The following is a 12721-nucleotide window of genomic DNA, read 5'->3' as shown; positions in this document are numbered from 1 at the left end:
AGGTCCACTGGGATGGTAAAGTATGAGCAAGTCGGTTTCAATGAAAAAAATCATGAAAAACTCAAGTCGGCATTTTAAATGTCGGCATTTTGTCCATGTCGGGATTTTGATTGGAGGTAAATTGACTGCATCCCCGTTATCTTCCCCAGGGAGGCGTGCACATCTGTAAATGGGACCAAATGGGATACACCCAAGGATACTCAAAGAGCTAAAAGATGTGCTGGTTACACCTTTGACAGAATTATTTAACCAGTCACTAAATACAGGTGCTATTCCAGAGGACTGGAAAAGAGCAAATGTAGTTCCACTGCACAAAAGTGGAAGCAAGGAAGAAGCAAGTAACTACAGACCAGTAAGCCTTACATCAGTAGTAGGGAAAGTAATGGAAAAACTATTAAAAGAAAGAGTAGTGAAATATCTTAAATCAAACAACTTACAGGATCCAAAATAGCATGGATTTACTGGTGGGAGATCATGCCAAACAAATCTTATTGACTTTTTTGACTCTGTGACGAAAATAATAGATCAAGGGGGAGCTGTAGATGTAGCATATCTAGACTTTAGTAAGGCATTTGACACTGTCCCACATCGCAGACTGCTAAATAAACTTGAAAGCCTGGGGGTGGATTATAAATCAGTTAAATGGATAAGAACCTGGTTGCAGGATAGGAAACAGACAGTCGTAGTTAATGGAGTGCAATCTATGGAGGGAAATGTTACCAGTGGAGTACTCCAGGGATCTGTACTTGGTCCAGTTCTCTTTAATATCTTTGTTGGTGACATTGCAGATGGTATTGAAGGGAAGATATGCCTTTTTGCAGATGATACAAAGATATGCAACAGGGTAGACACATCGGGAGGGGTAAAACAAATGATTAATGACCTAGGTAGGCTTGAGAAATGGTCAAGAACGTGGCAACTTCAGTTTAATGCTAAAAAATGCAAAATCATGCACTTGGGTCTCAAAAACCCAAAGGCTAAATATAGTATCAAGGGTACTATAATGGAAACTACTGAGGTGGAAAGAGATTTAGGAGTCACTATTTCAAGTGACTTGAAGGCAGGAAAGCAATGCAACAAAGCAATGAGAAAGGCAAGTCAGGTGCTTGGTTGCATAGGGAGAGGAATCAGTAGCAGGAAAAAAGAAGTGATAATGCCACTGTATAGGTCATTGGTACGGCCCCATCTGGAATACTGTGTCCAGTTCTGGAGACCCTATCTCCAGAAGGATATAAATACATTAGAGAGTGTACAGAGAAGGGCAACTAAAATGGTGCATGGCCTACATCACAAAACTTACCCGGAAAGGCTAAAAGATCTTAACATGTATAGTTTGGAGGAGAGAAGGGAAAGGGAGGACATGATAGAAACTTTCAAATATATCAAGGGTCTTAACAAAGTTCAGGAGGGAAACATTCTTCAAAGGAAAAGAAGTATTAGAATTTGAGGGCATACATTGAGACTGGAGGGGCGGCGGTTCAGGGGAAATTTAAGGAAAAATTACTACACAGAAAGGGTAGTGGATAAGTGGAATAGCCTCCCATCAGAGATGGTAGAGGCTAAGACTGTAGGGCAATTTAAACATGCTTGGGACAGACATATGAATATCCTTACAAAGAATTAAGGTTAAAAAAGGGTTGAGATTGCCTAAAGGATAAAATAAAAAAGGGGCAGACTAGATGGGCCAAGTGGTTCTTATCTGCCGTCAAATTCTAGGTTTCTATGTTTCTAAATGTGTACAGGTTGGCGCATGTGCGCAAACACTGTATTTTTTTCCGTGTACTTCTCTTTTGACGAACGCCAACTCTGCTACAGCCCCCGTGTGTCTGTAATTTCAAGATGTTGAATTCGGCAGAGGTGCTAATATGTAATTCATTTATGTTCATATTTATTATGGTCATGTGGTTACTATATGAAGTGAGTGAAAGACATGTTTATAATACCAGTTCAGAAATGCTGAAACGTCTGTATTCCCATCACTGCTGTCCAAACAATTCCCTGCATGATAATAACCTTACGTATAGGCCGCCCTGAGGCTGAGTGTCAGGCTACATATGCTGTGGTACAGTACATCGGGGTAAATGTATGAAGCAGTGATAAGTGTGGAGAAGTGAGCCAGTGGAGAAGTTGCCTATGGCAACCAGTCAGCAATGAAGTATCATTTATAATTGGCATACTATAAAATTATACAGAGCAGCTGATTGGTTGCCATGGGCTTTCTGCACTGGCTCACTGCTCCACACTTATCACTGCTTCATACGTTTACCCCATAGACTTTTGTATGCATCTGATGGGGGTTTGGTGTTATTTTATTTCTGCCACCAATAACTCTATTAATGAGGCTGTTACAGCTAAATTCTCAGGCCAGACTCTAACTGTATATCATTAAATACGTAGTATCTGTTGATTGAATGGACAAAATCCTTGAAATTGTGCATCCTGTTTTATTTACCTGAGTAGCTGCCTAGAGGAGCCCGGTAGTCGGAGAATAAACTAGAGTTTGACTTCATTACAGCGTGAATGATAAGTTTATATGGAGTTATTATATCATTAATCAAGTTGATGGATTGTGAATATGACAGAGCTGTAGCAATGTGTAATTTCCATGCCTACTGTTCTGCAAATGTTGTTCACCTCTCCGCGCACTATTCAGAAGAGTGATGCTGCAAGTTTTAAGTGCTGCCGGTAACCCTTGTTGTGCCAGTCAATACGTATAACTCATTTAATCATATTAATATACACACACTGGATAAGCCGGTCAATACGTATAACCCATTTAATCTTATTGTTATACACACTGGGTAATACAGCTGACAAACGCTGGGTAAGACATCTTGGGCCGAATGTAATGCAGTGCGAGTTGGCGGGAGCGCCAAGATTCCGGCCAAACTGGTACGTGTTTTTTTTCTTTTAAAGTGCCAATGATTTACAAGGCAAAACTAACCCGGAACCTCAGTGCTCCGGCCGTCTTGCACTGCATTACACCCAGCCCCTAGTGTCAGGGATTTTCAAGTTTGTAAACCTATTTGGTAGTTCTATATGACATGGCAATATGCATTGTGACTAGATGTCGTCCCCGTTTTATATTTCATGTATAGTTTTTCATTTATTTATGTTTTTGTGTTTTTTTTTTTTTTTTTTCGGTGATCCACAAAGATCTAAACATGCTTACGGTGTATAATTCTAGCAACACATACTGCAATATTGCAGCAAATATCAGCCTACCCCATATCTCATTGAAATAATATTGTCTTTGTGTATGTGTGAATAAGTGGACACACTGATGCCTAAGCCACCAAAACTGTCTTGAATTGGCAATGAAAGCTTTCTAGATATCTCAGATGACGCCATCTTTGTCCTTAAATGCAGGCGCCGACTTGTTAAACCCTGTGCGTTTGCTGAAAAGTAGCCGTGACTTTTTGTGCACGGTCCTAAATGAATCATGGTGTATTTTGCTTGCTTTGTAAATTGATATAAATGCAAACTATATATTAATGATTTTTTTTTCATGCAAATTATTATTAATACAGAAGCCTTGAGTCCTATTGGAGAAAGAGCGCTATATAATTAAAAATTATTAATGATTATTATTTATAAGGCACCACAAGTGTTTTGCAGTGCTGTACATACGGCAGACATTAGAACAATACAGGGTACACTGTTCTTAACATTACAGTAACCGATAAACTAAATTCAGAGCACAGGTAACAATTAGCAACACAGTTCTCAGTACACACTACAGCCGAGATGTGAGGAAGCAAAGGAGTAGTCACGTACTACTAGGGGCAGGCAGCCACTGGAAGTAGAGAAACAGTAACGAGCGAGAGGAGATGCAGAGTATAGACGTTCGCTACATAGGAGAGAGCTGTAATGGAAGTGTAAGAGAAGAGTGCTGTGAGAACAGTAAGGAAGAGGGCCCTGCTCCAAGGAGCTCACAATCTATTGTGGGGGGGGGCAGACAGATGATATGAGCTGCACGCAAGCAGAAGGCAGCATAATGGCGGGAAGTAAGCGAGGCATACAGTAGACGGCCAATGCATAAGGCAGGGGGTTAGGAGATTGGCATCGAGCCTAGGTTATGCGGAAGGATATGCTTTGATGAACAGGTGGGTTTTCAGTGCCGGGTTGAAGCTCTGCAAGATCGGGGAGAGTCTAATAGAGCGATTATTTGCTGTCTCCTGGAAAAGAAACGGACAGGAATCCTAATTCTGCACAATATGCTTTCTTCCACAGCTGTAGAACCATGGCCAGAAAATGCCGCCCTTTATCAGCCATTGAAAAGTGAGTATATCAGTCCATTATCAATTCTTTAGAAATGTAGTATTGCTGGTGCTAGCAAGTACAGGTATGGGATCTATTCTCGGTCTATCCAATTAGGGCCGAAGCGCGGCAGCCAGCAGCACTTACTGGGGAATTCCCTGAGAATGAGCCGGTTTTCGCAAGTCTGGCAGTGAAAATATATAGGTCCATGAACTTATAACGCATTCTATGTGTTGTTACCCGAAAACAGATAATTTTTGGCCGTAAAACAAGGGCTCTAATTGAATTGCTCAAAGTTAAAAATTCGAAAGTCCATTTTTTTGCTGCCGAAAAATATCTGGGCTAATTTAATTCTCCCCTTAGTGTTTTCCAGAGAAAGGTGTTCTTCCCATTTAATTTGGAACAGCATGCACACATCTGGATTATTAGAATACCAACTGTAGTCCTAGGGGAGGAGATAATTCTTGTTGTGTTCTGCTCTCTGGCCTCCAAAGTGAGCGGCGATGTATTCTCCTGATGCACCACCCACTTCAATGGACACAGTAAGCAGTAGTGTAATGACACGTTAGGTCTTGCCCAATGTACTTGAAAATGCAAATCACTTAAACAAGTAATAAACTATTTTAAAAGAAAAGTATACAAACTTGATAAGAATACTAAAACATGCCAAAACATCTTATTTAAATGTTAAGTGACCTGTATCCAGCTACACTTTCCCCACCCCATTAACTTGAGAACTCCTACAATAACCTATCAGAGGGAAGTTGGTCGTTTTATCGTGTGGTCTTCAGTGTGCCGGCTGTTGGGATCCTGGCGCACAGTATACCGGCGCCGGAATCCCGACCCCTGGCATACCAACACCTTTTCTCCCTCTTGGATGTCCACGACCCCCCTGGAGGGAGAATACATAGCGCAGCGCGCCACCGTGCCCGCAGCGAGCCTGCAAGGGGCTCATTTGCGCTCGCCAAGCTGTCGGTATGCTGGCCGCCAGGAGCCTGGTCGCCGGCATTCCACACTACACCCGTTTTATCTGTGTATGACAAAAACACCAATTTGCAGCAATAACTCACTTCCTGCTGATTTTTGCACCATTCTGGATCATAGATTTTTATTTTTTGTGACGCAATATTGTTGAAATATTTTATTGCACAAAACTATCCTTAAATGTAAATTGGTTTGAAAGTTACCCTAAATTAATTTTATTTGGAGCACTTAACCCTGTTACCCATACGTTAATGCGAGGCTAGAAGCGGCTATGGGGGCACACACACGTCATGATACGCTGGTTGGGAACGATTGTTAGATCTGTGATATATCACTATACATCTGTAGCGCCCTCATGCAGTAACGCTCATACACAGTATAGTGCAGCTGTGACCTCTGTTCTGAAGATCCTTGTGCACACCAGTTAATTACCAATATACACAGTCACTTTGAGCAAAGCCTTGCAAAATCTCCCCCAGACAGCCTACCATCCGTTATTGACTCAGTGCTGTGGCCGCCGACGGCAATGTGAAATAACAGTGGGGCAAGTACAGTTGGCATGGTTACCGGTATGAAGAAAAAATAGCTGAGGCAGCATGTATTGGAAGTGTCCTGGTTAATGGAAAAGGATGGGGCGAAGGGGGGCTGATGGAGAAGGAGCTGTTAGAATACGCAGGCTGTAGTGGTCCTTGCTCCCTTCAGCAGCGCTTCATATATCATCAGATTACATTATTGCCCACATTTTGTGATCTGCAGCCTGCTACAATTGTCAAAAGGCTGCAAAGTAATGAAGACTAATACATGGCAGCCTTATAGTCTTTTAGGCATGGAATTTTTATTGCAGTGATCTTGTCATCCCTCTTGCCCGACGGGCCTGATCTGCCATATGCAATATCAGCTGCAAGCTCCTCTGCTGGGATTGTCTATTCCAGATTATTTCAAACAGTGTAATGTAGATTTGTTTTTTGTGAGCGGGTGACACATTGTTACATGATGCAAAACAGTCAGCAGCTGGGTACAGTCATGTGATGCTGCCAGGGGCTGCGTTTTCTTCTCTAGCAGTATCATTTCTTTCTTCTTTTTTTTTTTTTCTATGCGCACCTTTCATTCTAGATTTTTTTTTTTCTTACTGCTGATATCCTAATTTGCATAATTACTCAGCTATGTGATATGATCCTGAATTGCTAATGCAATCTACAGATTTATCTGGCTGGAATAAAATCTAAAGCCCCCCCACACACCCAAAAGACCATCGAGTCAAAGCGCCCGATATCGATATATCATTAGTGAAAGTGCAAATCATTTGCACTTCACTAACGATGATGATCGATGCGCGGTCCCACGATCCTCTGATCTTATGTGCTGCACATAAGATCAGGCGATTTGGGTAGCGGTAATGCACAGGTCGTATGATAGATCGTTAGGTAAGGAAAAGTACCTGTCGTACTCCTGGAGCTGCCGGAGAGCTACAGGGGAAATCGTAAGGACGCTGGTCGTCCTAATGTATGACCACCCTAACTGTATGTAAAAAAAAAAAAAATTATACCCACCTTAAATTGGAGAGCGGTCATGGGAAGGACCTGTCATTGGAGGATATTTTTTTTTTTTTTGGATTTGGTGTAGTGCTTCTCCCCATGCATTTAGGTCTTGGGAGGGGCTTCAGCAAACGATGTATAGTAGGTCTAGATATGGGGGCAGATGGAAGACTTGGAAGATATGTACTGACCAAATGTATAAACGCCACACCACACCAGTCCAGAGGCCACTCCACCTGTTTTAGAACCACCCCTATCCATTAATAAACATTTCTGCCTTTCTCCTAAAGTACTGTTTCCTATCAGCGATGGCTTTAATGTAATCAGAAGCATGAGGAGACTTCGGGACACCCATGTGTCACTTTTGTGTGTTTGCCAGATTTTTTTAAATGATAGAAAATGTGCATTGAAATAACCCTAGGATGACCCCTGATCTGATTAGTGAAGTGGAATTATATAAAACCAAAGAATATTCCTCAATATGTTTGTATCCCCAACCCCCCCCCCCCCATTTTCTTTTAATAAGGTAAATCAGGTAAAGGAAATCATGTTTTAGCACTGGTCTGGTTGACTAGGTGGATCCATTTAGGAAGCAGTGTTTTCTGTCTGCCCATTTTGCAGTATTTGTGTTACGCAAGCGCATGGAAGTCTGGGTAGCAGATAGTTTTGCAGTGTTGCGTGAGTAACCTCAATTGCTGTGCTGTCTGCAAAACCTGATTGGACATGAGTTACAGCCAATCCAAGTACAGGGTTTCATATACCTCTTCAGCTCATGCAGTTTGAGGTTCTTGTCCACAGATCACAGTATGGGTTTTAGATTGCTGTAAACATGACTCCAGGAGCAATACTTTGATTTTAATCTTGCAAAGTACATTTAGTTGTAGTTATGCACATTTTTTGTTTGTTTTAGAGACACTCTGGGATTATAACAAGTGCATCTGTCACTCCAACCTATAAGCATGTTTAGAGGCTAATTCAGCATGGGTCGCTAATTAGAGAATTCTCAAATCAAGCTGGAGGTTACAGGTTGCTGCTGGCAGGGTGTGTGGATAGTAGAGGTATAGCATACAGTGGGGTTACAGGTTGCTGCCGGCAGGGTGTGTGGATAGTAGAGGTATAGCATACAGTGGGGTTACAGGTTGCTGCTGTCAGGGTGTGCGGATAGTAGAGGTATAGCATACAGTGGGGGTTACAGGTTGCTGCTGGCAGGGTGTGCTGATAGTAGAGGTATAGCATACAGTGGGGTTACAGGTTGCTGCTGGCAGGGTGTGTGGATAGTAGAGGTATAGCATACACTGGGGCCTACAGGTTGCTGCTGGCAGGGTGTGCGGATAGTAGAGGTGTAGCATACACTGGGGGTTACAGGTTGCCGCTGGCAAGGTGTGTGGATAGTAGAGGTATAGCATACAGTGGGGTTACAGGTTGCTGCTGGTAGGGTGTGCGGATAGTAGAGGTATAGCATACAGTGGGGTTACAGGTTGCTGCTGGTAGGGTGTGCGGATAGTAGAGGTATAGCATACACTGGGGGTTACAGGTTGCTGCTGGCAGGGTGTGCGGATAGTACAGGTATAGCATACAGTGGGGTTACAGGTTGCTGCTGGCAGGGTGTGTGGATAGTAGAGGTATAGCATACACTGGGGCCTACAGGTTGCTGCTGGCAGGGTGTGCGGATAGTAGAGGTGTAGCATACACTGGGGGTTACAGGTTGCCGCTGGCAAGGTGTGTGGATAGTAGAGGTATAGCATACAGTGGGGTTACAGGTTGCTGCTGGTAGGGTGTGCGGATAGTAGAGGTATAGCATACAGTGGGGTTACAGGTTGCTGCTGGTAGGGTGTGCGGATAGTAGAGGTATAGCATACACTGGGGGTTACAGGTTGCTGCTGGCAGGGTGTGCGGATAGTACAGGTATAGCATACAGTGGGGTTACAGGTTGCTGCTGGCAGGGTTTGTGGATAGTAGAGGTATAGCATACACAGGGGGTTACAGGTTGCTGCTGGCAGGGTGTGCAGATAGTAGAGGTGTAGCATACACTGGGGGTTACAGGTTGCTGCTGGCAGGGTGTGTGGATACTAGAGGTATAGCATACAGTGGGGGTTACAGGTTGCTGCTGGCAGGGTGTGGGTTTAGTAGAGGTATAGCATACACTGGGGCTTACAGGTTGCTGCTGGTAGGGTGTGTGGATAGTAGAGGTATAGCATACACTGGGGTTAGAGGTTGCTGCTGGCAGGGTGTGTGGATAGTAGAGGTATAGCATACAGTGGCGGATACAGGTTGCTGCTGGCAGGGTTTGTGGATACTAGAGGTATAGCATACAGTGGGGGATACAGGTTGCTGCTGGCAGGGTGTGTGGATAGTAGAGGTATAGCATACAGTGGGGGTTACAGGTTGCTGCTGGTAGGGTGTGTGGATACTAGAGGTATAGCATACAGTGGGGGATACAGGTTGCTGCTGGCAGGGTGTGTGGATAGTAGAGGTATAGCATACACTGGGGCTTACAGGTTGCTTCTGGCAGGGTGTGCGGATAATAGAGGTATAGCATACAGTGGGGGTTACAGGTTGCTGCACGCAGGGTGTGCGGATAGTAGAGGTATAGCATACAGTGGGGGTTACAGGTTGCTGCTGGCAGGGTGTGTTGATAGTAGAGGTATAGCATACACTGGGGTATAGAGGTTGCTGCTGGCAGGGTGTGTGGATAGTAGAGGTATAGCATACACTGGGGGTTACAGGTTGCTGCTGGCAGGGTGTGTGGATAGTAGAGGTATAGCATACAGTGGGGTTACAGGTTGCTGCTGGCAGGTTGTGTGGATAGTAGAGGTATAGCATACACTGGGGGTTACAGGTTGCTGCTGGCAGGGTGTGTGGATAGTAGAGGTATAGCATACAGTGGGGTTACAGGTTGCTGCTGGCAGGTTGTGTGGATAGTAGAGGTATAGCATACACTGGGGGTTACAGCATACTTGCCTACCTGACCCTCTCCATGAGGGAGAAAATGCTCTGTTCCTGGACTTTCCTGGTAATGTATGATTGTCATCAGCTGTGGTGAGCTAGGTAATTGATAAGAAAGGTGTTTCACCACAGGTGATGGCAATCAAACATTACCAGGAAAGTCCAGGAACAGAGCATTTTCTCCCTCATGGAGAGGGTCAGGTAGGCAAGTATGGGTTACAGGTTGCTGCTGGCGGGATGTGTGGATAGTAGAGGTATAGCATACACTGGGGTGTACAGGTTGCTGCTGGTAGGGTGTGTGGATAGTAGAGGTATAGCATACACTGGGGGTTACAGGTTGCTGTTGGCAGTGTGTGTGGATAGTAGAGGTATAGCATACAGTGGGAGATACAGGTTGCTGCTGGCAGGGTGTGTGGATAGTAGAGGTATAGCATACACTGGGGGTTACAGGTTGCTGCTGGCAGGTTGGGTGGATAGTAGAGGTATAGCATACACTGGGGGTTACAGGTTGCTGCTGGTAGGGTGTGTGGGGAGTAGAGGTATAGCATACACTGGGGTATAGAGGTTGCTGCTGGCAGGGTGTGCGGATAGTAGAGGTATAGCATACACTGGGGTATACAGGTTGCTGCTGGTAGGGTGTGTGGATAGTAGAGGTATAGCATACACTGGGGTGTACAGGTTGCTGCTGGTAGGGTGTGCGGATAGTAGAGGTATAGCATACACTGGGGGTTACAGGTTGCTGCTGGCAGGGTGTGCGGATAGTAGAGGTATAGCATACACTGGGGGTTACAGGTTGCTGCTGGCAGGGTGTGCGGATAGTAGAGGTATAGCATACACTGGGGGTTACAGGTTGCTGCTTGCAGGGTGTGTGGATAGTAGAGGTATAGCATACACTGGGGGTTACAGGTTGCTGCTGGCAGGGTGTGTGGATAGTAGAGGTATAGCATACAGTGGGGGTTACAGGTTGCTGCTGGTAGGGTGTGCGGATAGTAGAGGTATAGCATACACTGGGGGTTACAGGTTGCTGCTGGCAGGGTGTGCGGATAGTAGAGGTATAGCATACAGTGGGGGATACAGGTTGCTGCTGGCAGGGTGTGTGGATAGTAGAGGTATAGCATACAGTGGGGGATACAGGTTGCTGCTGGCGGGGTGTGTGGATAGTAGAGGTATAGCATACAGTGGGGGATACAGGTTGCTGCTGGCAGGGTGTGTGGATAATAGAGGTATAGCATACAGTGGGGGTTACAGGTTGCAGCTGGCAGGGTGTGTGGATAGTAGAGGTATAGCATACACTGGGGGTTACAGATTGCTGCTGGCAGGGTGTGCGGATAGTAGAGGTATAGCATACAGTGGGGATTACAGGTTGCTGCTGGCGGGGTGTTCTGATAGTAGAGGTATAGCATACAGTGGGGGTTACAGGTTGCTGCTGGCAGGGTGTGTGGATAGTAGAGGTATAGCATACAGTGGGGTTACAGGTTGCTGCTGGCAGGGTGTGTGGATAGTAGAGGTATAGCATACACTGGGGCTTACAGGTTGCTGCTGGCAGGTTGTGTGGATAGTAGAGGTATAGCATACACTGGGGGTTACAGGTTGCTGCTGGTGGGGTGTGTGGATAGTAGAGCTATAGCATACACTGGGGTATACAGGTTGCTGCTGGCAGGGTGTGTGGATAGTAGAGGTATTGCATACACTGGAGGTTACAGGTTGATGCTGGCAGGGTGTGTGGATAGTAGAGGTATAGTATACACTGGGGGTTACAGGTTGCTGCTGGCAGGTTGGGTGGATAGTAGAGGTATAGCATACACTGGGGGTTACAGGTTGCTGCTGGTAGGGTGTGTGGGGAGTAGAGGTATAGCATACACTGGGGTATAGAGTTTGCTGCTGGCAGGGTGTGCGGATAGTAGAGGTATAGCATACACTGGGGTATACAGGTTGCTGCTGGTAGGGTGTGCGGATAGTAGAGGTATAGCATACACTGGGGGTTACAGGTTGCTGCTGGCAGGGTGTGCGGATAGTAGAGGTATAGCATACACTGAGGGTTACAGGTTGCTGATGGCAGGGTGTGCGGATAGTAGAGGTATAGTATACACCTGGGGTTACAGGTTGCTGCTGGCAGGGTTTGCTGATAGTAGAGGTATAGCATACACTGGGGGTTACAGGTTGCTGCTGGCAGGGTGTGCGGATAGTAGAGGTATAGCATACAGTGGGGGTTACAGGTTGCTGCGGGCAGGTTGTGCGGATAGTAGAGGTATAGCATACAGTGGGGTATACAGGTTGCTGCTGGCAGGGTGTGCGGATAGTAGAGGTATAGCATACACTGGGGGTTACAGGTTGCTGCTAGTAGGGTGTGCGGATAGTAGAGGTATATCATACAGTGGGGGTTACAGGTTGCTGCTGGCAGGGTGTGTGGATAGTAGAGGTATAGCATACACTGGGGTATACAGGTTGCTGCTGGCAGGGTGTGTGGATAGTAGAGGTATAGCATACACTGGGGGTTACAGGTTGCTGCTGGCAGAGTGTGTGGATAGTATAGGTATAGCATACAGTGGGGTTACAGGTTGCTGCTGGCAGGGTGTGTGGATAGTAGAGGTATAGCATACACTGGGGCTTACAGGTTGCTGCTGGCAGGGTGTGCGGATAATAGAGGTATAGCATACAGTGGGGGTTACAGGTTGCTGCGCGCAGGGTGAGCGGATAGTAGAGGTATAGCATACAGTGGGGGTTACAGGTTGCTGCTGGCAGGGTGTGTGGATAGTAGAGGTATAGCATACAGTGGGAGATACAGGTTGCTGCTGGCAGGGTGTGTGGATAGTAGAGGTATAGCATACACTGGGGTTACAGGTTGCTGCTGGCAGGTTGGGTGGATAGTAGAGGTATAGCATACACTGGGGGTTACAGGTTGCTGCTGGCAGGTTGGGTGGATAGTAGAGGTATAGCATACACTGGGGGTTACAGGTTGCTGCTGGCAGGTTGGGTGGATAGTAGAGGTATAGCAT

At 45.7% G+C, this 12721-nt stretch overlaps 1 protein-coding gene across 2 annotated transcripts in view; it reads left to right on the top strand.

Annotated features, from left to right (window-relative positions):
- Positions 1 to 12721, top strand: part of MTX2 (metaxin 2) — a 202762-nt gene that overhangs the window by 16993 nt on the left and 173048 nt on the right. Inside the window, exon 2 of one of the 2 annotated variants that reach the window (XM_063933397.1) lies at positions 4234 to 4281. In XM_063933397.1, coding sequence (XP_063789467.1) covers positions 4234 to 4281 — 48 coding nt within the window. Of the gene's footprint in view, positions 1 to 4233; positions 4282 to 12721 lie in introns of those variants that run through there. The other variant, XM_063933398.1, reaches the window with a different exon arrangement.

The sequence above is a fragment of the Pseudophryne corroboree genome, chromosome 7 (assembly GCF_028390025.1).
Source record: "Pseudophryne corroboree isolate aPseCor3 chromosome 7, aPseCor3.hap2, whole genome shotgun sequence".
Taxonomy (NCBI): domain Eukaryota; kingdom Metazoa; phylum Chordata; class Amphibia; order Anura; family Myobatrachidae; genus Pseudophryne; species Pseudophryne corroboree.
Note: the sequence above shows the minus strand (reverse complement) of the source record. Positions and strands in the feature narration are given on the sequence as shown.